General features: G+C 41.7%; 1 protein-coding gene across 5 annotated transcripts in view; it reads right to left on the minus strand.

Moving 5' to 3' along the window:
• Positions 1 to 1,706: 1,706 nt before the first annotated feature.
• Cip4 (formin-binding protein 1-like Cip4) overlaps positions 1,707 to 25,016 on the minus strand; it is a 318,199-nt gene continuing 294,889 nt past the window's right edge. For 4 of the 5 annotated variants that reach the window (XM_065445621.2, XM_065445617.2, XM_065445622.1 and 1 more), the window contains exons 9-15: positions 24,426 to 24,644; positions 19,885 to 20,003; positions 18,371 to 18,503; positions 17,912 to 18,081; positions 14,103 to 14,260; positions 10,726 to 10,922; positions 1,707 to 5,612 (exon numbers count right to left, since the gene is read on the minus strand). In XM_065445621.2, coding sequence (XP_065301693.1) covers positions 10,765 to 10,922; positions 14,103 to 14,260; positions 17,912 to 18,081; positions 18,371 to 18,503; positions 19,885 to 20,003; positions 24,426 to 24,644 — 957 coding nt within the window. In that variant the 3' untranslated portion in view covers positions 1,707 to 5,612; positions 10,726 to 10,764. The remainder of the gene's footprint in view (positions 5,613 to 10,725; positions 10,923 to 14,102; positions 14,261 to 17,911; positions 18,082 to 18,370; positions 18,504 to 19,884; positions 20,004 to 24,425; positions 24,645 to 25,016) is intronic. The other variant, XM_065445619.2, reaches the window with a different exon arrangement.

A 25,016-nucleotide genomic window follows, 5' to 3' on the forward strand; every position in this document is an offset into this window, starting at 1 on the left:
ACGACAATCATGTATAAAAGTAAAGATTCTGTTGCGAGTGAATTGTTGGAGGCCAACGAGATTAAGAGGGGACAACTGTGTCAGTATCCCGTCTTTGAATATATACACGAATGAAAGCATGTTTTTAGATAAGTTTTATATTTAGATTAAGCGTGATTCCCTATATCCTCAGTGTTCTCGCACGTGCGCATTCACATATTCAGTGTCCCTCTTTTTTCGTTCTCCTCTCCTCATGGCTATATAATCAGCCACTTGTCATTTCAATTAACAGTTGCAAGTAGCGCCTTGTCCTGTCTGTATTTCTTCTTGTGTGCTGTCACTTTTTGCGCTTATTCTACTGAAAGCTATGCACCAACTAGCCCCACAACGTGTTTTACTGCAGTACTGTTATGAGGCACATGGAACAGATATTCCAAGGAAGTGAAATATTTGTAATGCAGTTACTGTTGGTGTATAAAAAATTAGGCCAGTCAGAAGGGCAATGCGCTAAATACAAAAAAAAAAAACCTACAGGCCCACTATGCAATGCTTTTGCCAAGCTATCCAAAACTTTAATTTGTGCAAGTCCACAATGACCAGGAAAAGAAGTAAACAAACTTCTTGAAGATGGAATGAAAAAGAAATGTTGCAACAACTGAGAAATGAATTCTTTGTACTTTCTAGTGGCACACGGATAGACAATCTGTGGGCACAATTTTAACTTGAACTCATTGCAGCGCTGCAGGGGCAAATACCGCACTCATACTTCCGTAAAGTGTCAGTTACAATGCTGAGTTGGAAGGGAAACTATGCAAATACTTCAGAAGTTCAACCATCTGACCAGTAAGTAGTTGAGCATGACTAGGGGAAATATAATCAATTTCACAAATAGCCCCATTGCAAAAGAACTGGCACACTGCATTTATTTCTCAGATGACAACTATTTTTCTTGAAACCTCTGTGCACGTTAATACAACCTGAGGCAGCTTAAATCTAGGCTACATGGAATCGAAAAAAACAGCGGCGAGTGTAACACTTAAATTTGCTATCTCACGAACATGAGCGAAAACTTCAATTTGAAAAGGTTCAATTCAAAAGGCGAATTTAACTTGGAAAAAAAGGGGGGTGGGAGAAACGACGCAGGAGAACAAAAGGTGCTTAGTAATGAAACTGCAATATTCATTAAAGTGGCAGTTTTAACGTGAAAGTAAAACCAAAGTGCCTTGTCAAGTTAACGCACATTACAACATTTAAAGGACTCTATATGGAGAGGGCACTTAGTGGCGAGCCAGGACAGAGGTTGCACACGCGAAGTCACCACGATTTCACTTCAAGGAGCGAAACATTTATGAAAGAAAAAAAATATATTAAAGTAACATGCAACTCCTATGGGATTTCCAGAAAGATCATTAAAAAAATTGATGCAACAAACATTTAGCCTTGTGTTCAGCTACCATCCTCTTGCACATTTTAATTTACAAATGTCAAACTTTTATAGCACATATGCAAAATTTTGCCACTGAAAAGCTTATCGTGTCCAAACAAAGTGCCGAGGGTCCACCGGAAATGCTGGCAATAAACAAGAAAGCACAGGGTTTTTGTCGCTTTTTGTGCATGCACTTACATAAACTAGTTTTACACGCTTCAGCAGAAATAGGGAAAGATCACCCTTCTCTGTTTCTGCATGCAGCACACCAAATTTCTCATATTTATGAGGAAGAGACACATACGTCAACAATTTTTATTGTCATTCATAAATGTAGCTGGGACATCAACAGATATTGGGTGGGAGAAAACACGCACAAAAAAAAAGGTGGCAGCAAAAATCACAGCAGCAAGGCAACTTCACCATTCACTCACATGCAAATTCAATTTACTACAGACAATCTGCAAGCACTTTTTTTTCTCTTGCACAGCACAAAGACCTTTCATTTAGTCATCCAGGTTGCAATATTAAAGGCTATCTTCACACCCTGCATACTGCTGACTCACTATGAGACATTAATACTTTAAGATAACATTTAAACACATTTTTGCCACCGCACTACCTAGGGCACACTTAACTAAACAAGCACTAAAACATCTTACCATAAAGTCATGGTAGAAAAGAAAAACAAGGAAAACAGATATTAAGGGAAGGAGCGGAACAGTTTTTTGAAATGAATTCATTCGTGTGGCTTTTGCAATAGTCGCACACACCCGGTCACTGACAAGTACACATCTGTATTTACATAAATGTTACACAATACGTCGTTTGTTCAGGACACTGCACTGTTGATGACAGCACCAGTCAGTAGACATCATAAAAATATGTAGCTCAAAAACTGCAGCACTTTATATTCACACATGATCATTCTCTCGTACTAATTAAAAACAGGAAACAACAAGCCACTGTAACTGAGTGAAAAGTGCACTCCTTGCAACAAGCCTTCATAGCTTATTTAGGAGCACACAATAGCAGTTCGGTTTGAGAAATAAAAGCTCTATGCATGCAACACAGAATCTTCTAACAAAACAAGACAAGACTGGGTCCTTATGCAGAGTCAGCGAAGCTTATCTGCCGAGTCACTCACAGCAGGAGAAAAACACAAGTCAAAGTCTGCACACTGTCGAAATTTTTTGTTTGTCCCACTGTTGCTGATTGCAAGCAAGTGTAGAGGAAGCAGGAGATAAAGCAACTAAAAGTCTTGGATATACTTTTGTGACAGACAAATACCAGCACTCATGGGACCATTTGCAGAGAGTAGTAGTATTACTCTCTATATTTAAACAACAGAAAACATTGCAAGCTCTTAAAAAGCTAGGTAGGCTACTTCAATGTGCAAAGATGAAAAAAAAAAGAAGGAAAAGTTAAACATAAAAACACACGACAGATCATGACGCAACTACACTCCATGCATAGCATGCAAGAATAATTTGCGAAAAAATTTTGGCAGGGCGCCACAGTGTTGTAAAAATAAATGAGAATGCTCATCTCTACAGTATTTAGTCCCCATCAATGGGCCACTCGGACACTTGATAAGAGTTGCACATATTTACATGTATGGTGGACCACAGTGTCACCTGGTATATGCTGAACAAGAATCTTCCCTGTGTGCACGCAACACAGAAGGTGTGTCCGACTGTAAAATGTACAGACCACTTCCCCCAAGGTTAGCTTACAACTAGCCACGAAGTATTTGTGTGGCTTATTAGTTGGACTGTCAGCCAATGGTTAAAAGGCCAGACCTTCTTGCCTTCGAGGTTTTAAAAAGGACTACCGGTTGGCAAGTTATGAAAACTAAGAGTAATACACCTGTATGCAAAATGATTGATGCAGACATCTATGGAGCCTGCAACACATTGATTAGGTGAGGCCCCTGAAGTTAACAAGTTAACAATAGGATGAGCCATGCTGACACAGTCAAACCCAAGTTCGTACAAGTCCAATCAAATGTATTTCCCACAGAAGTTCAAAGTGAGCAGTTGTTCGCTAGCCCAGCTTTAACATAAACGTGGTGGAAACAGAATGTAAGCAAACGAGCTGACACCAAGAAATGGCCTACAACATCATCTTTGCATGAAGGTGCATAACAATAGTTATTGCATGATGGAACAGTGAATGTGTCATCAACCTTGTGGCAAGTTCCACTTAGCAAGAGTGGGGCAAACAAGTTCATCCTAGTTGATTCAATAGGCAGCCACCCAGCACACTACAACAACCATGCACAACTGCCATTGCAGTTCTTGTGTACTACCACCATATTCGTATGTGTATGGCACGCAGATATTTCAGCACAGGGAGAGTACCCTCTCATGCAACTAATACACACACAACACTAGCATGCACACACACTCCAGATGGACTGCAAGCCTTGTAGCTGGTTGGGCACAGTAGCAAAACAATTTTGTGCTTGTAAAGGACATGGAAAAAATAACCTTTGAATTTGCACATAATACAGTCAATGTCAAAAATAGAAAGAGTTCTACAAAAGAGAGTTCAACAGCGGTGATGACTTGAGTAACAAGTGTCAGCAGTTGGTTTCTCAAAACCTAGGCATATCGAGTGAAGCCAAGTGTAGTGCTACTAAGCATGATGTGAACCTTGTGCACACACGGCTAAGCTGGTGTTGCTCCTAATGCCGCTTGCTTTTGACTTCGGCTAAAACAGCGACATCCCATCTGATGCACTGCAGGCCCCTTCAGCTTAAAGGTAGTGCAACTTCCACAGTATTTGAGTATAGGAAGTTCTAGGGAACAATGTAGTCAAAATGCTTCTCTTCAATGAGACTTCTTCAATATAATGAGAAATTCCTGCATCTCAGAAGGCTTTATCATTAGAGTGAAAGGTTACTCATCATAGTCTGCTAGAAGCACAACTCTTGGTTCGTCTCAACATGAACATACCCAAAGGTGGCCAAATGAACGGAACTCATTGGGCCTGTGCAGACATCCTTGACCACCATCTGACAATAGTGCTGGTGTTACTATTGATAATTCTGGTGAAACAAGCGGCAAATTGCTACTGCCTCATTTTAGCAGTGATAGATAGGCCACTAACAGTACATGGGCACTCTGACAGTTTTGCAGTGAACTTCCAAAAGGAAGTTGTTGTTTCTCACTACCGCATAAGGAGGAGACAAATGGCCAGCCGCAGACAAGTTAAAACCACCATAAACTAATGCCATTTTTAATATAAATAGACAAAAAAAGAAAGCATACAAGGCACTGCCAAGTGTACCACTTCGGTTGCACATTCTCAGTTAGTCACTTCAGGAGAGGACATTTGAAATTTCAGGTGGTGCTGCTTCATGCGCCACGTGTTGCTGCAATGCACTTACTTCAGCAGGTCTGCTCACAGTGTCATTAGCGGCAACATTGAAATTCACTCACTGCCTCAAATGCCGACTGCACAAGTCAAGAAGAAAGATGAAACAATGGATTCTCTTAACTATATACAATTTAGCATAACCCAGATGGTAGCACATGGTTTCGACCATTTCTAGAGAACTGTCTCATGCATTATTACTAGTAGTAACAGGTATTGGGGCAAGCCCCATGTCACTTTTCATGGCCTCGCAGAAACCAACACACAACTGCAACAGACATGCCCCCCTCTCTCTCTCCTTAAAAATAAAACGAGGTGCTTCCAAAGAAAGCATTTGAATATGCTGGCCTTAAGTTTTTTTTTGTTGTTGTTCCTAAGTGAACTCAAATGCAGTCATGTAAACAGTTCATACAAAGCCTCACATTTCTCCATTTCTGTCCATAGTCATACATGCACACATATGCACACAATACATACACACAGATATGAACTAGTAGATATACAAACGCTCAATACAATTTCGGCACTATCAGCCTTCTCCCTACATGAGCATGTGACTACAGAGAAGGATCAGCTACAAGTGCATTTCTGCCCACCCCCATCACTTTTTTCTCTCTCCCTCTCTACCTGTGCAGCGGTGGGCGATAAATTAAAGTGCTGGCATCCCTACGTGGCCACTGGTGCCACAAATGAAGGGAATACTGAGAGTGTCGAAGCTGTGGCTTCCACCTTATTTTTCTGCAGAGGCTTCTGCTGTTCAGAGCCACTCTTCCCTGTCTGATCCATATCTGGCGAAGAGGAATGCACAAAAAAACCAACAAAGGACCTGCAAGAAAAAGCATACAAAATTAGGAGGAAAAAAACAAAACAAGTTTGACATGGTGTGTCATGCCGTTGGGAATTCAGAAACAGTTTCACCAATAAGAAAGCATCATGCCTTATATTTTTTCTGAAATGGCAGCTCACATTGTATAAAAAAAATTCTTCTCAACCTACTTTTGTGCTGACTGCTACCTCTGCAATTTGTGAAAAGCATGTCGGGTTTCCAAATATTAGTGCGAAGGTTGTCATAGAGAGGTAGCTGGTTGAAATGATTTCAGGTGAAGCATTCCACTGCAAACACCTCTTACCAATGATTCCCAGTTTTGGTCCACCCTAGGAAGACTTAAGAGAAGATGGTAGCTCAATATGATTGATTGCAGTATATCTGCCCCATTAGTAGCAACATGCTGGAATGAAGTTTCATTTGTGGATAGCTCAGCAAGCCAATGACTAATTAATTACTAAATTACTTGATTTTAACTAAGATAATACTTCATTAATTTTTTAATATGGATGTACTATCTATGGCCAGAAATAAAGTCAGTCAAGTTGTTTTAGTTTTCCTTGATGCAGATAGGTGTTTGTGCTTTCTAGCTTTAACTCTTCAACATACACGTCAGAGATACACTTGTCCTACCATTTCATATTAAGAAAAAATGCAAATCAAAAAATCTGAATTTTCTTTTTAGAAATCATTTTTCACATTTTAGTTGCAATATTATACTTCAACACTTTTTCAACATTTGCACAAATGTTTCTCTGACCAAAAGACTGCAAAAAATGATTATAATTGAGGCATGGTAGCTACAGGAGCTGTATTTTTCCATTGATGTTCAGCTGGTGAAAATCACAACCACAAGTTTTGGTGAGATTTCCTGGTGTAAGTACAAGCAAGCACTAGCCCTAGCTGGGCCAGCACCCGCTCCAATTTTCACCAGTGCTCAGGCGGAGGACGTGCTTCCTGCATAGGAGAGGCTGACAGATGAAGAGCTGCTGCCTTGCTGTGTTCAAAGCAAAACCCAACATGAATTCGAGTCTCAACAGCAAGTTTTTGTTTTTTTTGCCTGTGCCCGAAAACATGATGTGCTTCAAGCACGGTTGTGAAGATATGGCCACTTCTACAGCCCTCCTGTGGTTCAACAAGGGCCACAAAGACTGAGGAAGTTCTACAGTAAGCTAGCTTGCAGAGATTGTGATGGTGTCACGTATGCAGAAGGATAATTTTGAAGTTTAACTCCTCTTCTGGAAAGTCTAGTCCACGTTATAGGCAAATTTCACACAAATTCATAATCTACAACAGTAATAAGAATGTGTAGGAAATTTCAACTTTTTGGTCAATCTTGTGCTGTTTTTGCTACTTCTGCCCAAACTTCTTGTACTTAATGTGACTGAATCTCAGCCAAATTTTGCTTGTGCATTCACAAGGACTTGAAGAATGAAACTATCTGCCTTTTATTGTAATACACAATAATTTTGGTCATGTGAAATATAGGAAACCAATCATAAATGTTCTCAATAGTCGAGATTAACAATATTTTTCTTTCAACAGAACAGACACAAAAATAATTTTCGAACTTACTTGCAATGAGTCCTCTGTGAGGAATGAGACTATTTTATAACACTCTCCTAGGCCTAATATGAAGCCGCAAGGTGGCACAAGAGTGTTCCCACTTTCTAGGGGAACAGAAACATACCCAGACAATATATTGAGAACTAATAACACATTTTAATGTAAAAGAACAAACTCTATAGTCTACATAACTTTCAAACAGATAGCTTTATTATAAACAACTGATCTGATGCGCATCTCCCCTCATATCACAATAGACTAGCCCTACTTCTCAATACCACAGTTCCTTTCACATTCCTCACCAAATATGAACTGCAATCTTCAATGTGTCTGAAGTTCCAGTTTCAGTTCTGGTTGTATAATCTATGTAGTTGTACAAAGTGTCAATAGCAATCATGTGTGTTACAGCCACCAAATTATGTGTATGACATCAGCACATACAGATCTCACTCTGCATCAATAAACACGCTCTAGTGCTGTTGCTTCATTCACCGCCTGCCTTTCTTTCTTTCACATTGCTCGATAATTTGGTGTCTCTGCTGTCCTTCATCTCAGCCTGTATCCCCCAGCCGCTTTGCCTCTGTTCCACAGACACCAGAGTCTGCTCATGCCAGCACATACAGTGGCCATATTATTTTGTGGCTTACATCCCTTTCCCCATCATGTGTTTAAAGTTGATTTAGCCCCTTAACTTCCATGACAAATTTCAAAAAAAATTTTCGAAGTGTGGAATTTTTTTTAGACCTGCATATTTTGCACCATTTTTTTCTAAAATATATACCACGAATGCCTATTGCATTTTTACTGCTACTGTTGCAAAAAAAAAAGTAATAGCACAAGTCTGTGTGTATTATATATTTGTCAAAATTACAAGAAACTGTACATATAAACATGTGCGAAAATTGCGGAAATTTCACGAGTTAACTCGACATCAGCACCAGAGAATGCTCGTTGTGATGAGTTACATCATCAGCAGTTAAGGGTTTAACACACACCCATGCGTGTTTTGGGAGAAAGCCTTCTTTTTAAAAAAACTGTACTCAATATTTCCAGTGAAATAAAATTAGGAATCATACTGTTTTTTAAATCAGAGCATTATGTGCAAAAATTTGGCAAAATAAAAATTGGGGAAATTTGGCAGAGTCCTTCCAGAAAGACCATTGGAGCTCACGGCACAAGACATGCCACAACTGCTCTAGCCTTGGCCCTCTCACAGATGCTTGGTTTTACTGTCCCAAACCTATTTGTAGGGCATGGAAGCACAGTAGTGAAGGACTTGAAATTTTGATATGGCATTTTTTAATGTTAACCCAGAGTTCTTTCCTGCATGTCTGTGTGTGTTGTGTTTGTAACATGGTATGTATCAGCCATTGTCCGAACCATTCACTTGTCAAAGACATTGGTGGAAACAGGTGCCATGCATTGAAGGAACTCTGGGAGAGCTTTCTGAACAGAGTAAGCAACATAGCTTAGGATCCCAAGAAGCAACATGAAAAGAGACAATGGTGAAAAGGGGAAACGACTTTATGACTAGCAAAGTAATGATGAACTACTTCTTAAAAGATTATGCCTACCAAACAAAAAGTAAATGTCAGTGCTCTTCCGCTATATCCTCCAAAATCTGAAGCTCTTTGTGGCCTTTCGAGACGAGACGATGAGCAGGTGGAGTCAATGGTAACTAAATTTGCCCTAAAAGTTTAATCGTCCAGCAATAATTTTTCAGTTCTTCCACATAGTCCAGCATTTTCGAAGACGAAGCTTTAGCTTGAGGCCAACTCCAATTTCCCTATTCAAATACTATATGTAAAATGCTCCAATGCCTTTATGAGACTACTGCGGGGCTAAATTGAAGGTAATTTGTTGCATTTGAGAGAGGAAGTTAAGCTCCAATAATTCTAAGGAGCAGAACTTTTACTTAAGACAAGCTTTTCCTTAATTGCCAAAAATCAGTAGGTGTAAAAAATACACACCAACTTTACAAACCTGTAGCTCTGCGCCAAAAACAAATACCATTGTTCTGTGAGATGCACCTGCTAGAGCATCTAGAGCGGACAACTGGATATATGAGTGAACAGCTAATGTGAAAGTGTTACAATCTTTACAGGGGTTTTGCAAAAGCCCTGCTCACAAATTTGTAGTAAATTTCAAAGTGGTGTTTTGGCCATTTTAGAGGTATTATTGGGCGCAGCTTCTAGAATTGTGATATTGTTTTCTTTCTTTTTTATTGCAAGGTTACAAAACTGTAAACATTATGCTTGAGCTTTCTATATCTTGCAATTTTCAAGAAATTTTCTTAAAAATTGACAGCCTAACTAAATATCCATTTCCTGCTATAACTAGATTTTAACTTCTCTTAAACACAACAAGCCTCATTAATATCTTTGCAGTGATTGCAGAGAAAAACAATTTCTCCATTGTCATGTATTTAGATAGAAACTCCGAAGCTAAAGATTCATTTTAAAGCTAACAAAAGAATGGGGAGGGGGGGGGGGAATGAAGAATTAGTTATTTTGTTATGACTCTTAGAAGATATCGCTATTAAGGAATGTTCTTTTAATTGTAGCACAATGGTTTCTTTTGCAGCAGTTACTCACCACATGCGATTACATGCAGGAATTATGCTTTGGCACAAGATCACCAAATCAAAATCGTACATTATATGTAAACATTTACTTAACTAAAAATAGCTCCAAGAACTTTGCAGCAAGGCTCCAAAAAGTATAAGGCAATGCATGTTCAATGTGGTTAGCATGTGCTAGTTCATGTGGTGCCCCATAGCTTTATGCCAAGCTACTTCCAACATAAGATAGCCCAGAATGTCCACTTATGCACTGAGACAATTTTTAAGCAATGCAACAATAAAACATGCTCTCAGCCCATGTGTCTTCCCTCCTGTGCTTGACTGGACAGTACCCAAGAGTCACCATAAAATGTAGGTTCATAGTTAATTTCAGATATTGGTGCTGCCATATTTATTCACTCTGGTGCCTTTCGGGTAATGAGTGCAGTAAGCTATGGACCACACTAATAGGCTACTGAGCACCATGCTTGCAAGTGCACTACTACCCAAGAGATGAGAGATTGAAACTGGAGGTGGTCAGCTGAATCCTACGTGATGTTTCTGGATCACTAATGGATTCACTGGAATGGCTTACACCATGTTACAGGCTGCCATGGTCACAGTATGTGAATCGACTGTTTATGTGCCGACAGTTGACTAGCATGAAAAAGTACTAATTTGCAACTTGCTGCACACTGCTATGTCGCACTCACTATAATACAACTTCACAAATAGCCATGTAGGTGGACAGGAGGACAGTGACTCCAAAGGTCAATTCATAAAGCACATACTTTAAGTGCCTTGTAAAAAATTATTGGGTTTTGCCCAAACGGATTGCAGGTTTCAATTTATCCTGAACACAGGAACATGCACTGAACATTTCCCACAATCTAAAAACAGCAAATGAATCTTATGGCGCTTTTCACAGCACATTCCCTTAGTGAGCCCCTCATTTCACTTGAATCGGCTCAAGTTTGAATCACTTACCACGCCTATATAGACTGGCAGAAGTGTAGAAGAGGAGGGCTAGCAGCTGTTGAACATAGTGCACTCGAGGTAGGAGGTGGGAACAAAGCCCTCCTCGAGGTTTTCTCGCCGCACCCGTGTCCACCCGTCTCCTTGGTCTACTTCCACCACTAGGAACTCCTCCCCTTCCTCCATTGGGATGGAGCCCTCACTCTGGGCTGCAAAGAGGAACATTTCATTTGCATACCTACATGCACCCTGAGGCATTGTTGGAGTGGGGGGGGGGGGGGGTTAGATTGGAATAAGTACAAGACAGTCATAACTTAGAAAGGGAAAAAAAAAGAGAGAGAGGAAGAAAGAGGCCTTTCTTTCGCCTTGCTTAAGGCACCCTTTGTAACTACTTCTGAAGCTACTATTTTAAGCTCTCAAGCTTTCTTTTTCTTTTCTTTTTTTGGGGGGACAAACAATAATTACATGCAAAAGGAAACAGATAGCATTTGTGGTTAAAATTTCATCTTTTCTTGCAAGATAACCAGCAACACCACAATATGGATAAAAAGTCCCACATTGAGAAGTAAAATTCAATGATTGATTGATTGATTAGTAGGGTTTTTTGGCGCAAGGGCCAGATGTGACCAAAGAGCGCCAAGTCGATGGTCTGTACTTCCGAATGATATATGGGTGTTAATTGCGGGGAGTAATGAAACACGGCTGTATAGTGGCCTAAAATATTCGCTAAAAAGCGGAGTATATGCATGTGGTGCGATGTGGCTGTAAAAGGGCCTAAAATTTATTTACTCTAAAGTGCGTAAAATACAAGTATATACATAGTATAAAAAATGACTGTGATTGATCGTTTCTGCGATGACAACAGATGTTTCACAAGATGGGTATCGTCAGTAAATTATGTAATCTGTAGCACTAGTGCCTCAGCAAAGCCTTGAAATCAAGGACTGGGAGGCAGGTGCTCTAGAGAATGTTTTCATTGCAGCTATGGCCTCCAGATGGAGGCCGCGCTACAAGTAGCCTGGCCAAATCACATTTAGGGTGTCAGTTTCAAATAAAAAGTTGAATAGTGATTGAAAAGTAAAAAGGGGTTCATTGCTAAGAAAAAATGCTGGATGTAACGGTGTGTGTTGGATATAAGCAGAGGGAAAGTGCTTTTTTCTTTCTGCCTCTATTTCAGCGCATTGGATAAGAACATGAATAACTGTAAGCCTGTTGCCACATTTGCTATATGTCGGAGGTTCGCTTCCCGTCAAAAGGTAGGAGTGAGTGGCGTACGTATGTCCTATTCTTAATCTACACAGAAGCACTTCCTTATGTCTTGTTGTTCTTTCAGTTATCCAGTTCCCTAATTTTGGCTTAATAACGTGTAGCTTATTCAGTACTGCATTATCCCATTGGTCCTGCCAGTACTTCCTCAGTTTGTTGCGTAAGAAGGGCTTAAGTTCTTTTGCTGATATAGGTTTATTCATATCCGTTTCATTAAAGGTGACTGACGTTGCACTTTCGTCAGCAGCTACATTGCCTTTTATGCCCCTATGGCCAGGTACCCAACATAGTATGATGTTCTGGTTGTACATTAATGCTAGGCATAGTTGTGTGTATAGTTCATTAAAAACAGGGTTCTTATGTTTTCGTAAACTCATTAAGGCTCTTACTACGCTTAATGAATCTGTGAAAATGATGGCCTTATTGAGATTACTTTGTCTGATATGTTTTACAGCTGAGAGTATCGCGTACGCCTCTGCCGTGAAAATACTTGTGTTAGGATTTAGAGAATCCGAGGTGGAAAACAATGGCCCAAGAGCTCCATACGCAACACCAGCAGATGACCTGGAGGCATCTGTATAATATTCGGCACAGCAGTACTTCACTTGGAGTTCGAGGAAGTGTGATCGTATGTGTGCCTCAGGTGCATGTTTTGTTATTTCGACAAACGAGATATCGCACTCCATGGTCTGCCATTCCCAAGGCGGTGGAAGGCGACTGGGAGGCAGGATATTTTCTGGGAGATGGATGTCTGTTTCGTCTACCATTGCTTCCAAGCGTAGGCTCAAAGGGGTTCTAATACGTGGGCGGTTACTGTAAAGTCTGGAAGCGCGCATGTCGCTAACGATGGAATGGCATGGATGTTCGGTGTCTGATTTTACCTTAGAATAGTATGAGAAACTTAAGAATATTCTTCGCAGATGTAAGGACCATTCGTTGGACTCAACGTAGAGACTTTCAACAGGGCTCGTTCTGAAGGCGCCTGTTGCCAGTGTAGGGGTTGAGGGACGGAGTTCGGGATGAAATACCAAACTTGGGAGTATTTATTCTACATTATGTACAAGGAGGTGAGCGTCAATTAACAGTCGTACTGTCATTACGGGCCGGCAGCAACTCGGACGCTGCGGCCCGCGGCAAGAAGTTCGAGAGAGGTGAATCAGGGAATCAGGGAAATGTCCCAGAATGCTCAGGTCTCTCTGGAAGGCTTCTTATAAACCCTTCGGGCACTGTAAGTCACGTCATGTTCGACCAATAGGAGAGTCCGCTCCGATGACGCCACTTTCCGCCAATCGTAGGCGCCCGTGTCGCGGTGTCACACCTGGCGGCTCTCTGCGGTCTTGCCTCGCAGACTGGCAATGCACTTCTAACGAGGAGAAGGGGAGGGCTGCTCATGCTCCATTGTCCGAGGCCCACCTGCTAATCCCGGCGGCGCACGAACTTGTTGGCACGTGAACTTGTTGCCTTAAACTTGTTTGCTCGGCCGCTCCTCTGGAATGTGCTTTCCTGCTTCGGCATTCCTCAATTAGCTGTGCTGCGACTCGAAGTGGTTTGGGGAACTCGAAGTAATCGCAGGAAACAGCTCCATATCTAACACCAGTCGTATACCGAGGTTGTGGACTGGGTCGAGAATCTTTAGCGCAGTCTCTGTTGCGGAGTGGTACAACACAGCTCCATAGTCGAGGCGTGATTGTACGAGACTCTTGTACAGGCTAAGGAGACACTTCCTGTCACTGCCCCAAGTTGTTCGAGAGAGCAGCTTGAGGAGGTTCATGGTCTTCAGGCATTTTTCTTTAAGATATTTTAAGTGGGGAATGAAGTTAAGCTTTGTGTCCAGGATAATACCTAAGAATTTGTGTTCATGACTAACAGTTAGTCTTTCTCCATTAAGGTTAATGTCTGGTTGTGGCAGTACACCTCTCCTGTTGGAAAATAAGACACATGTGCTTTTTTGGGGGTTCAACTTAAAACCATTCTCGTCCGCCCACCTTGAGAGTCTATTCAAGCCAAGTTGTAGCTGCCTCTCGCAAATGCTAGCATTGCATGACCTGAACCCTATTTGTACATCGTCCACATAGACATATAAATTCAATGAAAGCATTCCAAACCAAGACCAATGCCATTACCATCGAAAGCGTAGATGGCCACCGCCCGACCAAGAGGTGGCAAGAGTTCTGCCTCAAATGAGTCCACTTCGTAGCCATTCTCTTCGAAGTCCCCATCGTCATCAGGGATGCTTGTGTGACTTGTTCCAAGGCCACTTTCCGGACGACAGGCCGTGCTGCAGTTCCAGAGCACAGAAAAAGGTAAAGCATCAACATGAAAACTTCTAACATAGGAAATTCCCTTCAGCTCAAAGAGAAGAAGGTTTAATGAAAAGAAAATGGGAAAAGGTTGGCCAGAGGGGCCTCTATGGACTGCTACTCTAAACTGAGGAAAAGAAGAAGGGGTAGAGAGAAGAGAGCGGAGGAAACTGAGGAACATTAATTAGGTGGTAAACCAAATGTCGATGCTTTGGTGTGTATTAAGGCGGAACCGCATGGCGCGATTTCAGGCGCGATTGACGCGCGGATGGTGGGACGCGCGCGTCATTTTGACGCGTGCCCAGCAGGATCCATCACGAAATCGCGCCGCCGCGTGCTGCTGCTCGGAGTAGAAAAAAACGCGTCGCGCGGGCGCGTCCACCAATCAGAGTTCAGGTAAGTCACGTGGCATTTGGTCACATGACATTTTGGTTATTGTTTTGCCACCAGATGGCCCTGGTCTCTGGTTTTGCCACTGATGGCCCTGGTCGACGGAACCTCCTTGGCGGAACTTTTTTTTTTTTCTCGGCAGTACTGGCGCCGCGTCAAGGAAAACATGTGCTACCGTGATTTCGTTCGCGCATTGTGTTGGTTCGCGCATCGTGTTCACCTAAAATGTACAAAGCAACCTTCAACGAGGCCCTAATAGCTAAAGTGGAGAAGCGTCGCGTCTCATCGCTAATACTGGCAAGACAATTTGCTAATAATACCAGTGTATGGTGCTCGCTCTCTTCTCAACCAGGCAGCCCGCACCCACATGTACCTCCTGACCGGCATTTTTTCTTGCTTCAGTATCAGCATCCCCCTTAATACTAGCAGTCGCCTCTTCTGCTCGGTAGTAAGCGGCCGACCCTCCTTTTTATATGTGAAGTTGTAAACAAGCAGCGGCTTCTCAGCATGCGGAAGGTACATAGTCGCAGTTTCGCACACAATATTGCTGCTTGAAATTAAGCTTGATAAATACACCTCGGAAAGAAATGTCGCTGTCTAATTACACTCAGATTATTTTTATTGTAGTGTTCTGTAAGTTTAAGGGCATATTATATATGCGGTAACAGAGACAATACATGCCGTTGAGAGTTATGTTGTCAGGCAACCCGGATAACGCGGCGCGAAAGCGCCGCTCCTTCGCGCCGCTCCTTTTTTTCGTACGGGTGCTCGCGCGTCGGTGGCAACGCGGGCGTTTGCCGACCGCCGCGTTTTTCGCGAGCGAAAAACGCGCCATGCGGTTCCAGCTTTACTGCTTCTGTTTTAGTGAGCTGTGCTTTGACAATAAACCCCCTTCGACACTTCGATTAAAATGCTTCGCAATGCTGTACTTATGCACATGAGATATTCAAGAAATTTCGCAATACTGGTACCTTGAAATTCTGATGTACTAGTCTACTCCAGCCTCAGTGGTGTGAATAATATTAGTTCCAAACAGATGACTGCAGGTGCACCGGATGAGGAGGACTGAGCTTAGATAATGATTTCTTCACATAGGACAGACGCTTCACTGACATTGCACTGGCATTGCCTCTATTTGCAACTAATGCAACCATGACTAATACCTTCCGCAGCTTAATTACGTGAAAGCATAGACCACTAAACAAAGTTAAAGGGTGTAAGCTAGACATGCCCCAAGCTATACCCCAAAAATATCTTTCTGGCTTCATTTGCATGCTCCAAATTACCTGCACACAGTATACATAGAAAGAGCTAGAAAATGTTACTGCTTGTACATTACATGCTGACAACGGTTGCAAGCAAAAACAATTAGCTATAGATTGCTGGCCTTCAGCCGCACCCTGTCACCTTTTCACAGGCATTCACCTATTCTGCGGGTCCTGTGCCTCTCTCCCTTTAACATTCGCGACAAACCAGAGCAACAGCTGAACTGTAGATCACCTGTTGCTTCACCTTGGAAGGGCTCAGCAAGTAACTTTCCACTTACCCCTTTTCGGGGAGGTGATTCACACTTCTCACCTCGGTAGCGCAACTGGGCAAGCACAAGAGACCTCTCTGGGACAGCACAGTGTGTGTGCATGTTTTTTGTTTTCTTTTTTTTTTTTTTTTCGTCCAACGGCGCCTTTGTTTGGCCATTCCCTTGCACTTAGTGCGAGCGTGTACCTCGTGTTGCTTCTCTTCCAAACACTAAGCCAAAAAGCGATCCCTAGTGCTTGTGCGTGGTCGTACTATGCCAAGCCGCATCCATCGGAGACTCAGGCCAACAGAGCCCTAGCCCTTGTGAGCAGGACCACTGATCATCCCGAGAGTATGCAGCATAGCTGTGGGGGACACTTTTCCCATAGCGGCATGTCATAGGAAGCCATCCACCCAGAGAAATGTGCTGGCAGCGCCATTTCTGTATTTATAGCTTTTTTTTTTTTTGTCCCCATGCCACTCCGGGACCAAGCTTTTGTGCAGTGTTGGGTGTCACTGGAGGCAAATAAATCTGCCTTCATAAACTTAGGCAATACCGTGTTTATTGTGCTGCAGGACTCAGCACCCTTTAACATTATGTCTGTAATTGAATGTCTAAAATTTAACATTCCTTCAAGGACACAAGCAGGCCATGCTTGTCAAACAAATACTTGCACAGGAATGCAGTATCACTGGCTAGGTTAGTGCAGCTCCTCAGCAATACTACTCCATCCATGCCAGAAGACATGACATCAAGAGAAAAAGACTTGCCAAGAGGTTTGCGTAAGCTTAACCACAAGCTTCTTGACAAGTCCATTTTGCCTTGCTATCATGTCTTCTGGCATGAATGGCATTGGTATTGGAAAAATAAACTTCTTGCTCATTTTCCACAACATTTAGTTGAGCAATCATGTCAATGTTTCTTTCCGATCTACAAAGCTGCACCTTAGCCTATACATTGAACAGCTTCCACATACTGGACCAGAGGTAAAAAGTGCATGCTAATTAGTGCCCTTGCACTTAAACTGCCACACTCTCCTGGGAGATGAAACTTGTGACGTGCCCATGCACACCGTATCTCTGGTCAAGCCACGCTCAAAGGCAATTCCAACACATGTGCACTATTTCACCCACGTAACTATATCTGGCCCTTGTGCGACAAAAATACACTTTCCAATGCAACCCAGATTTACTTCACCTTTTATGAAGCGCAGCCATGGACATCAGGTTGTGAATCAGCTCATTGGTCGAGTGCCTGTACTATCTTCTTGTGTTTCACCTTTTTTTCCTCCCTGTCACTTGTTAGTCCTCTACTCTCCTGTCTCTTCTCCGCCTTTCCCGATGCAAAGCATCTGCCTGAGGCTGGTGTCTCTGCCTTTCCCCTTACTTAGTTTTGAGCTAAATTTAAAGCTTATTATCATACATTTGTACGCTTGAAATCTGACAAACTTCTGACAAGCTTCAGCTTAGCAGTGAAGTGAATGTGTCATGCCCAAGTACAATATCTTCAAGATTTTACTGCATAAAACTGATTTCATCATTTTTTTTTTTCACTTACACCTTCAAACTACTCACGAAGCAATCTAAAAAGTGACTAATAACCATCTCCACTCAATGCCGTTGCAAACATGGCCAAAACAACTTGTAGTACTTGGCATTCCTTTACGTGCAATCTTTCAGAACCAAAACACTGGAGACGGATGATGGGTTTCAGCAAGGGCGCTTACTTGTTATGCGCTGTGATGGGCGTTGGAGGTCCTTTGTTGTTGTTCTGGTGGTTATTCGAGACGCTAGACTCAGAGGCACTGCGCGACAATGAGCCTTCCGAGAAGCTGTTACGGTAGCGCTTCTGTGTATCGGGAGTTGCCATCTGGCTGTCCACCTCTGTCAGGTAGTTCTGCAAAGCGAGCATGCATTAACCCAATAACACCATTGTAAGGCACCTACAACAACCAGCCCCAGTGACTTTCCCAGGAAAAAAATAATGATCTAAAAGACCAGCGAACATGGTATTTTAGTATCATTCCAAGAACACTGCCCAACAAACCCTTTACACTATGGGACAGTTTTAAATGCTGAGCATCACTGAAAGGCTCAAATCAATACAAAAACAAAAAAGTGCAACACAAAGAACATGTTTAGCATTTGCTTCCCTAACAAGGTTTAATAAAGAACAATCCCCTCACCTGATACTTCTCCAAATCTGTTTGGAGCTTCTCAAGCTTGGCACCAATGTCATTTATCTCTCCCTGGATAGTCTGAGGGTCTCCCAGAGCTGCATTCTGTTCATATGAACCCTTCAGCTTGTAGAGGCCCTCTCTAATGCAAGAAAACAAACAAAAATGCTATGAGCACAGCATCAATGAACATGCTGAGAGATAAGCCTAGAGCAGTGCTGTCAGAGCTACTGGCTCAGAAGAGAAGTATGTTCCCATTACTGACTTATTAAATTATATTTCAACACCAATAAAAATCATTGCTTAAATCAGAAAACAATTAAACATGAAATTACTACATTAGGGCTGTGCAACTACATGAAATAAGTGAACAACGCAGTATCCCACTTTTTGATTCTGTCTTTCGGGTTTATTAGGTGCGACTCAGGATTCAGAATATTTTCAAACAATGTTCAAATTCCAGTTTTCCCCTTCCTTCAGACCCAAGACTGCATACAGCGGGAACCCTTCCTGGCAATCCAGTCATACCTCTATTTAAAACTGATCACAAATTACTTGCAAATGTTCCTGCTCTCCTCTGCAATGCTCAATGTGGCAAAGAGTGCACTGAAACAAAATAACTAGAGAAAGAAAAAGAAATAGGGCATTATCTATATTGCTGCAACTCACTGAAAACCTAATTAAACACGAAAGGACATTTAACACTTTGCCCAATCATGGGAGGAGCAGACCATGAAGAATATGCGGCGACTGGAGTCTCCGGACAACAGCAAAGGGCAGGATGGGGAGTGCTGGCATGCAGTCACCGAAACAGATGTCGCAGTATACAAGAGCTCAACCTGGCAATCTTTGCAAACTCTTCCTGCACGAATATTAGCCGTAACATGTGAAAATGCAATGAAATACTTGTTTTCACGCTACTGTCTCACCGGCATCATGTTATAGATGCGAAATTTGGTAAAAATCAATTGACCTTTCATTTATGCAGTGAAAGTCAATGTTTTTGAATATAATAAATGTAAATACCACTTTAAAAGCCTAATATACCAGGCTAAGCCAATGAAGCACTCCTCATTAGTGTCCCTTATAACAGAGCAGCTGGGAATTACTTGCACGGTACTGCCATAATGAAGCTTGGTAGGAGTGGGGTGTCATTTCCAGTAACAGCACGAGAACGTGCCAGTTATTAGGAGAGCAGAAGAACATTGTTTGGAGCAAGAAATTTCTTTACCATCTTTACGGGACTTTACGGCATGTACAATACTTTAGGGCTAAACGTATTTAATAAAGTCGAAAGATAACTACACCGATAGTAGTGTCAGATTTCCCTACAAGCAGCTTTGTTTACCTCTATGCCTTTACCTACCAAATCAACACATTTATGCGGCTCAAGATGACGGTAAAGAGAATGTTCTTGGCACACATGCAACATATGCAAATTAGTAAAGCACTTTCACAGGCAAGGCGCCACCCTCTTAGCATATACCTTATTTCATGCACTAAAGAAGAACCAGTGGCCTTACCTAGCTTGCGTAAGTGTGTTAATCTGTGTTCGTGTCTTGTCCAGCTCCTGCAGCAGCTTTTTTCTCCGCTGATTTGGAGGCAGATTGCTGTAGTCATCCTTGAATTCATCAATGTTGTTCTGATTTAAGTAAGAAACATGACAAAAAAAAAACAGTAAATTGCAAAATGTCAGGCAAAAGTTTTGATACATATACTATAACAACTGTGCCTTTCATGCACATCTCATGCAAAAAAAGAAAAGGAAAACAAATAAGAAAGTTCCCTGCTACCTATGATCATATGAGATTAAAAATAGATTAATTATGTTCTTTAAGGAGCAAGCCATTGAACACAATGGAAGAAACCAAGAACATGCAATATCCGAATTGAACAAAGAGTAGCAAAGCATTGGCCAATTATTTTTTATGGCTTCCCTGAATGCTGCAGGAGGATTCTACACCTAACACAACTGAAAATTAAAAAGAAAATGCTGCTGATTCTTCAAAAAATTGCTAAAAAAGTAAAGCATTCACGTTCACATACAAAAAAGCACACGTAGCCATTCTTGATGGTCAAAACAATTATCAGATATAATTTGCAACAACGCAGGCATTTCAAATGACAAACTTGAAGCCATTCTCAGCATAGAGTAAGCAATGATGAGTGGCATGTATGAGCAAGGTGCAGGCTTAAGTTCAACATTGTCGCATGCAGACAACTTTGTATGTTCAGGGAGTCAAACGCATGCTGCACACAAAATACGCTAGTGCAACTCTGCTCACTTTTTTATAACGTATATCTTAATGCACATCCTAATGCAACCCTAAATAAAAATAGCCATGCTGCAACAGATGTAAAAAAAGGCTAATTCAAGCTGCTTTTGACATATGGTAAATAGCTTGCTTTCACATACTGCTGGTATTATTTTATGCATGAAGATTACATTTTTACAAAGCATTTAAGGCAAAGTACCAAAATATCAGCCAACGAGCAGAGAGTCCAAATGGAAAGCACTTATAAGATGGTTCAGAAGTGACCAAGCCAAGAGTGGTTCGCATCAATCATGTCCCCAACAACTAGGCATGTACTCTGGGCTTTTTACACCTGTGATAAATATAGCTAGTTCTCTACACAGAGCTCGCTTACTGATGTGACAAGAACGACACAGAAGTAAGCCTCAGAAGCCCACCTATATGGCAGGATGGCGCAACAAGCTGCGCCACTCATGCAACTGTACTTTGCAAATTTCTCTAATGAGTACTACAACTGTGGTAATACACATGCCACTTGCACCACCTACACCTGTATTGAACGCACACTACTATCAAGATTAAACAAAGATTGCGCTCCCAAAACTGGCTTCCAATTTGAGACGTGCTGTTCACAATTATTCAAACAAAAAGGCCAGAATTCAAGGACAGTAGTTTGCAAGTGCTTATCAACAAAAAGAAAAAAAGAGGGGGAAAAATGGCAGAGGTTCACACCTTCTTCAATGTGACATCCCGCGCAAGCATGCCGAAAAGAGAGCAGAGGTCACAGTTAGACCGCAGTGACATGCCTCTTAAAACATACCTACATACAGGGCGCATAACAAGAAAAGAGGTGTGAAGGAACGAGTGGGAATTAGAAGAGGGCTGGCTGCAGGCAAGGCATGGTGCGAGTGTTAGCCGGAAGCAATACTTGCCAGGCAGTGACTGGTTCCCAGTTTGCTGAGATACTTACGTTTTGGAAGCAGAAGAGAAATGAGGAGGAAGCACCGCCACCAACCAGTTTTTGTTTGTTTTTTGTTTGTTTGTGTGGACGCAAAGATGCCACAAAAGCAAAACGGGGGAATGGACAGAGTTGGGTGGGTGTTGGCAAGATTGAAAGTGCCATTGACAGGGAAAGAAAGAAAGAAATAAGAGGGGATGAGCAGGGACAAAACAACACATAAGCATTTAGTCAAATATGTTCAAAAGTGTCCTCTCTAAGGTACAATTTATCTGTTCAAGTGCAACTATCGACACAACTCATAATTACTTTGGCCAAAGAAGGCAGGGGCGCAGGGAACTGGGGTGAAATAGATGAACGTGTATAAGAAAACCCGCATTGATCTAGTCAAGCACTTGATCAGCAGATGCTTCTACGGCCTAGCATGAGGTTCGCAAAAGGTGACCTTCCACTTAATTAGGTGGCAGCACAAGAAGCGCTAACAGAATTTGCAGAGGTGGAAAGAAATAGAGGACATATGGCTCATGTCACCTGTTTCTTTCCATCCCTGTCTGTTTACTTTGACACTTTACCAGCTTGCCCTGATGACCATGCTTCTTTGTGTAAGTGACCCAGCCGGAATGGCTGTGAAAATTTTCCAAAGAAGTAGAATAGATGCAAAGGTGTGAATTAGCTTGAGTAGCACACATGTCTTTGCTCCAGAAGATAAAAACAAGGAAGGTGCTGACAAGCATATACAGCTTAAGAGAATGATCAATGCTAAGACCTACATAGATAGAAGGTTCTCAACACTAGTCACTATCTACTGAGGATAATTTTTTTTCCATTGAAAACACCCAAATAGCCAAAACCAACCTAAAAGCCAAAGTATTCTCACACAGTTAAATGCTCAGTTACAGCAGGTCTGTGCACACAATTTTCCCAAGGATAACAAAAGCATACTCACACAGAAGCTTACGTGCACCAAATTAGCAAATGGAAAACTATCCTTAATTGACAGGTGTCAAAATCAATTATGCAGTAAGGAAACCCAAAGACAAGATATTGGTAAACAGCTCTTATCTCATTTTATCAACAATTTGGCAATTACTAGTATGATGTCCATTTGAAAGATTTTCATCACTAGCTGCTGACACAGATTGCCAAGCCAATGAGTGAATATGCTGCATGCTGTAAACACCGAACATTCAGTTCTTATTTTCCTAACAAGAAGGACTTAACAAAACAAAGAATGCTTGAAGTCAAGCCAGCAAAACTCATTTTTAGAGAAAAGGTGCAGAAACAAAATCTGCAGAAGTGTGTAAATGTGTTCAAACCTTACAAATGTATAAAAAGCAACTACTGACACATGATGACAGCATTTTTTTTATTTAATGTGATGCATGCATGCTCATAACCCTTTGACATACTGCATGACATGGTTCATGTCATCTGTTTCTTTCAGTCCCTGTCTGCTTACTTTGACACCTTACCAGCTTACCTCATGTACAAGCAGCAAGAGACAAGCTAAACACATAACAAGGACCACTACTAGAACAGTACAACCACTCAACATATTATTCAGCAGAACCTGTAATACTGTTGTGTCACAACAGTCCTGGTTGCAGCTGTCTATTGTTTAGATGCAAAGCTTACTTTACCAAGTTCTTAAGTATGTAAATCAAATACGTGCCTATCAAACATGTCTGTGTAGGAACGAACAAAAGAATACAGCAATCGCACATCAGCCATAGCAGGACAATCTTCTGTCAAGTGCAACTTTCTTTCAAATCAGAGCTGGTGAAGTAATGCAGCCAATGCAGTACCTATTTACGCTAGAAAACAAATCAGTGTGGTTCATTCGTCACTACCTCACACCTTACACTGGCTGCCAAGACCATGCATGCATATGTGCCTGCTACAATGATTGCTGTGCACACTGTACTAGAAGATTTTCAGTTGTATTTTAATAATGTGACGGCTGAAAATTTTACTGCACTACTACCGCTTGTTTACTCTCTCGTCGTGCAAAATTCAGGTCAACCTTGAAAGACCTTCATAACTAAAGTCAGGGATTTAACTATGTAAAGTGCCCATTTCCTAAGATTTTGACCCACACCATATATGTAATTAGGCTGGCATTTTATTTACTCGCCTAAGTGACTACCTTTATAAGAGCATTATGATGAGGCATTGGAGGGCCATCACGAAACCTGTTAATACAAATTCATCAAGCGTAATACAGCAGTGTGCACTATTTCTTATTTTGATGCACTGAAATGTAAAATGCTGAACCCTTCTTCACAACCAAATGTGTTTGCTTGACTTTGCCGCACACAAAATTGAGAAAATGTTCATAGCACAGTCCAAGATGATGGCACCCATGCACTGAAGATGGAATCAACTAGTATATCACCACATTACGGAGTTTTATTAGACTAGGTGCACTGAAGCCTAGGATGCCCCTAGCAAATAGCATCTCACCAGTGCAAATGCGCTGAATGCAAACTGCTCCTTTAGGTTAGGTTGGGCGTGCCTAAATTCCACTCCAGCATAAGTCATTTATCTTCCCATGGTTAAATTACAAGTTCAAGGTATCAAACTCAGCTAATCAAAAATGATATGCTGGGTTTTGTCAGGTTAAAAGTGTAGTTATGACTAGGCTTAAAAAATTTCTCGTTCATGTTTGCATGGTACATAAGTAGCATACTTTTCAAATACTACTCCCGAGTAAAGAAAATGCACAGTAAATAATAATAATAATAATAATAATAATAATAATAATAATAATATGACGATGATGATGATGATGCATATAAATGTAGTAGGGCGACAACCATGGCAACAACCATGGTGGCAGCCCACTGCCTACCTTGTTTGAGCTGAAAATTCCAAACAGGCCTGACCGCTTCTTCTTGCCAGCGGAGATGGTGCCCCGAACCGTGTCCCCAGTGCCTCGGAACGATGAGTTCACAGTGCTGCCTGTCGTGCTGCTCGAGTCACAGTTGCGCGTTACACTCAAGTCCTCGAAAGGAAAGTCGTCAGCTGGCACAAAGCCAGACTTGTACTTCTCCACCACTGTTTCAGCATCCTGCACAGGTCATTGCAGTTGCCAGTGTGCGTAGAGGTGGTCAGTTATGCATTGTTTGAGCATGCTATTCGAACACTTTGGTATAGCTGCAATAACAGCGGCCAGGGTAACCACACTGCAACAAAGCTCCTTTGATGCGCTGGTGCTGACTCAAGAATGCAAGGGACTGATATCTGCTCACTGGCTTACAAAAGGGCCATCTACCACTCTATATCCCCATTCCTACTTAGCCACCTTTACCACTGTATTCAACCTTCCCCCATAGTTTCTTAACTGTATCATGCTTCTTTTTTCTTTATCCAGTCCCATAACAGCATGACAATTCAATGTTTTTCCCTTGTATATCCTCATCAATTGCTCAATCCGAGCTAG

Source organism: Dermacentor albipictus, unplaced genomic scaffold (assembly GCF_038994185.2).
Source record: "Dermacentor albipictus isolate Rhodes 1998 colony unplaced genomic scaffold, USDA_Dalb.pri_finalv2 scaffold_13, whole genome shotgun sequence".
NCBI lineage: Eukaryota > Metazoa > Arthropoda > Arachnida > Ixodida > Ixodidae > Dermacentor > Dermacentor albipictus.